The 2,577-nt window shown below is 41.4% G+C and overlaps 1 protein-coding gene across 4 annotated transcripts in view; it reads right to left on the bottom strand.

Moving 5' to 3' along the window:
* The window catches only part of RNF130 (ring finger protein 130), an 80,626-nt gene that overhangs the window by 31,438 nt on the left and 46,611 nt on the right, over positions 1-2,577 (bottom strand). For all 4 annotated transcript variants that reach the window (XM_025040647.1, XM_015598154.1, XM_006923245.1 and 1 more), the window contains exon 6: positions 2,100-2,304. In XM_025040647.1, coding sequence (XP_024896415.1) covers positions 2,100-2,304 — 205 coding nt within the window. The remainder of the gene's footprint in view (positions 1-2,099; positions 2,305-2,577) is intronic.

Here is a 2,577-nt window from a genome sequence, read left to right as displayed (position 1 = left end):
TGTTGTGTGCAACGGCTGTGAGTACCACGCGTGCTTCTGCATCCAGTTTCCACGAGTCCTCCAACTATGCAATAATACTACGTGTGCCTAGGAATTCTCCTAGAAAGGATGATTCTACTTTCATTGGATTTTACAGGTGGTGAGCTGTTCTTCAGGATTCCAGGATGCTGAGTTCTATGAGGAATTCTCTGCCCACCTTGGTTTGTATTATTAAAAGACTTCACAAAATCGTTCTTTTAGACAACAGTGTAGCCACTGCTTCTTGGATTATATATATATTCCTTATTGGTACAGTGAATTTATAAGGTTTTCATTAACATCAAAATGAACATTCAGAACCCATACAAAATCTACTTTTTTTACCTGCATATATTTTAAATTAGGAAAAATGTATGCCGGCATTTAAAAAAATTAAAAGATGATTGATCATCTGTATCAAAAGCTTAACATGGCATTCTCTACTTTTTTTCCTTCTAAGAGACTTTAATACATGATAAGCAGACTAACTTTTAGAATTTCAATTATGCCTATGTTTCTTAATTCTGAAAATACCATCCATATATACATGAAATTTCGCTGATAAAAACTAGTAACCAGAAAAAATAAACACCATCGTAACGAACCGAATGGGCTCAGGGCTCGTGTAGCAGAGGTCCACTGCAGCCAGGGTCTCAGTCTCCTCTGTCCTCCCAGAGTGTATTTAGCACAGTGCCTTGCACACAGTGGGTGCACTGTAGTTGCTGTGGCACTACAGGGCTTTGAGGGAAAATAGAGGTACCTTTGGTAAAATTTAACCACATGAATTTTATTAATTAACGTGTAAATTCTTCTACAAATGATTAATTTGACAAATGAAATAATATTTTCTTATCATCAAAACAGATTTTGAAAGGTCATTTCTACATAAAATATAATAGAATTAATGTTGTAGTAGGTGCTCAATAAATGTCAATCAATGAAGGTCCTACGAAAACTCATTAATAAACAACCTTTGTCTCCTTTATTACCACTAGTTCAAGTTAAAAAAATCTAGACCACAAAACCTTAATGCCAAAGTAGGAAAATATGAAATGCTGTTAAAACAAATCACTGGGAAATGGTCAGAAACGAGTCAAACTATATCAAAGACTAGTTTTACTTATTTTATAACGGAACGAAGTCTCTTTGAGTTTAGACAAATGATAGAATAAAGCCTGGGAAATCATCTTCTAATAACTTTGCGTTGGTGAAAAACATCAATGAGTCTTACTATGTGAAGGGAAAAATCTTTTTCAACAGCTTTAGCACTGTATCAACTCTCAGAGGTAAACAGTCTCGTTAGGCTTAGGGCTTGAAGCGACAGGTGAGCGACAGCACCAGAGTGGTGATGAGATGGGGAGGAGAGTTGTTAAATGAAAATAACACGAAAAGAATGGACTTGAAGAAAAGAGCTGGCTGGTTACGGGGGAAGGTCTGCCACACACGCCGCTGCCCACTCACACCTACTGGTATGGCCGTCAGCACTCGGAGCACTGCTGCTCTCGTCAGTGGGTCAGCAGCGGGACGCTCACGGCCAGCCCAAGAGCAGTCTGGTAGGCGGACTTCCCTTTGGCTCCACTCGCCCTCGTGTGCAATTATACCGAAGAGAAAAGTGCCAAATACCACACTTCACGTAAGTGTGAAATACAGTGGGTGGCCAAGGCTGCTCGGCTCTTCCTGAAGTTGTCATCGTTCAGATCGAACCTCGAGAGCACTGGTGCTCATGGTCACTCCCCAGAAGCTGCCTCCTTTGTCTGTCCCAGTGTGACCCTTTAACATGCCTGTTTGCATTATGATCATTTCAAAAACAGGTTTATAAACAGCTGCTGAGACAAACATGCCTCTGAACAACTACTGGTCAGGGCAGCTACTCCTAACAATTACACACAACACGCAAGCTCCCTATTGTAAAGCAGGTTTTGTCACTCCAAATATCCATTTTGACAAAAGTACCCATTATTTTCTAGGGTACAGACTATGTCGCTGGCCCCACGTCCACCTCAGCTCCCCTCTCTAATGGTCTCCCCATGCCTAACAGCAGCGGAAAACCTGCCCTGCACCTGGGCGCAGGCCCAACTTACTTGTTACTGCGATGTTGATCTCTCCTGTTCTAGGGGTGAGTTCTCCATCCTGAGGAAGAGGCGAGATCCCCGAAGTTCGAAGTGGCTCGAGGCCAAGGGAGTTGTCGCTGGCGAGGTCACCTAGGGCTGATCTTCGGTTAACTGCCTGGTTTCTGGTGAGCCTTTCCATATCAAACGCTACGTTATCAGTGCATGGCAAATTTGGCTGCAAAATATGTCCAAATTAAAAGTATTTGTAAGAATAACAAATCCTAAATATCTGATGCTGTTAAAAAGACTTCAAGTTTTTTCCCATGGGATTTCCGCTTATTTCTCTCCCCATCTACCCTTTCCACTGTCACCTAAGAGCTTTTCTTTAAAAGAAACAGATGATTCCCTCCCAAAAATGGTACAAAAAAACCTCAAAATCCATTTCAGAACTGAGAAAATAAGTTACTTCATCTCTGTAAAGAAATGACCTCGTGGACATGGCTCACAG

This window comes from Pteropus alecto, unplaced genomic scaffold (genome assembly GCF_000325575.1).
Source record: "Pteropus alecto unplaced genomic scaffold, ASM32557v1 scaffold78, whole genome shotgun sequence".
Taxonomy (NCBI): Eukaryota; Metazoa; Chordata; class Mammalia; order Chiroptera; family Pteropodidae; genus Pteropus; species Pteropus alecto.
Note: the sequence above shows the minus strand (reverse complement) of the source record. Positions and strands in the feature narration are given on the sequence as shown.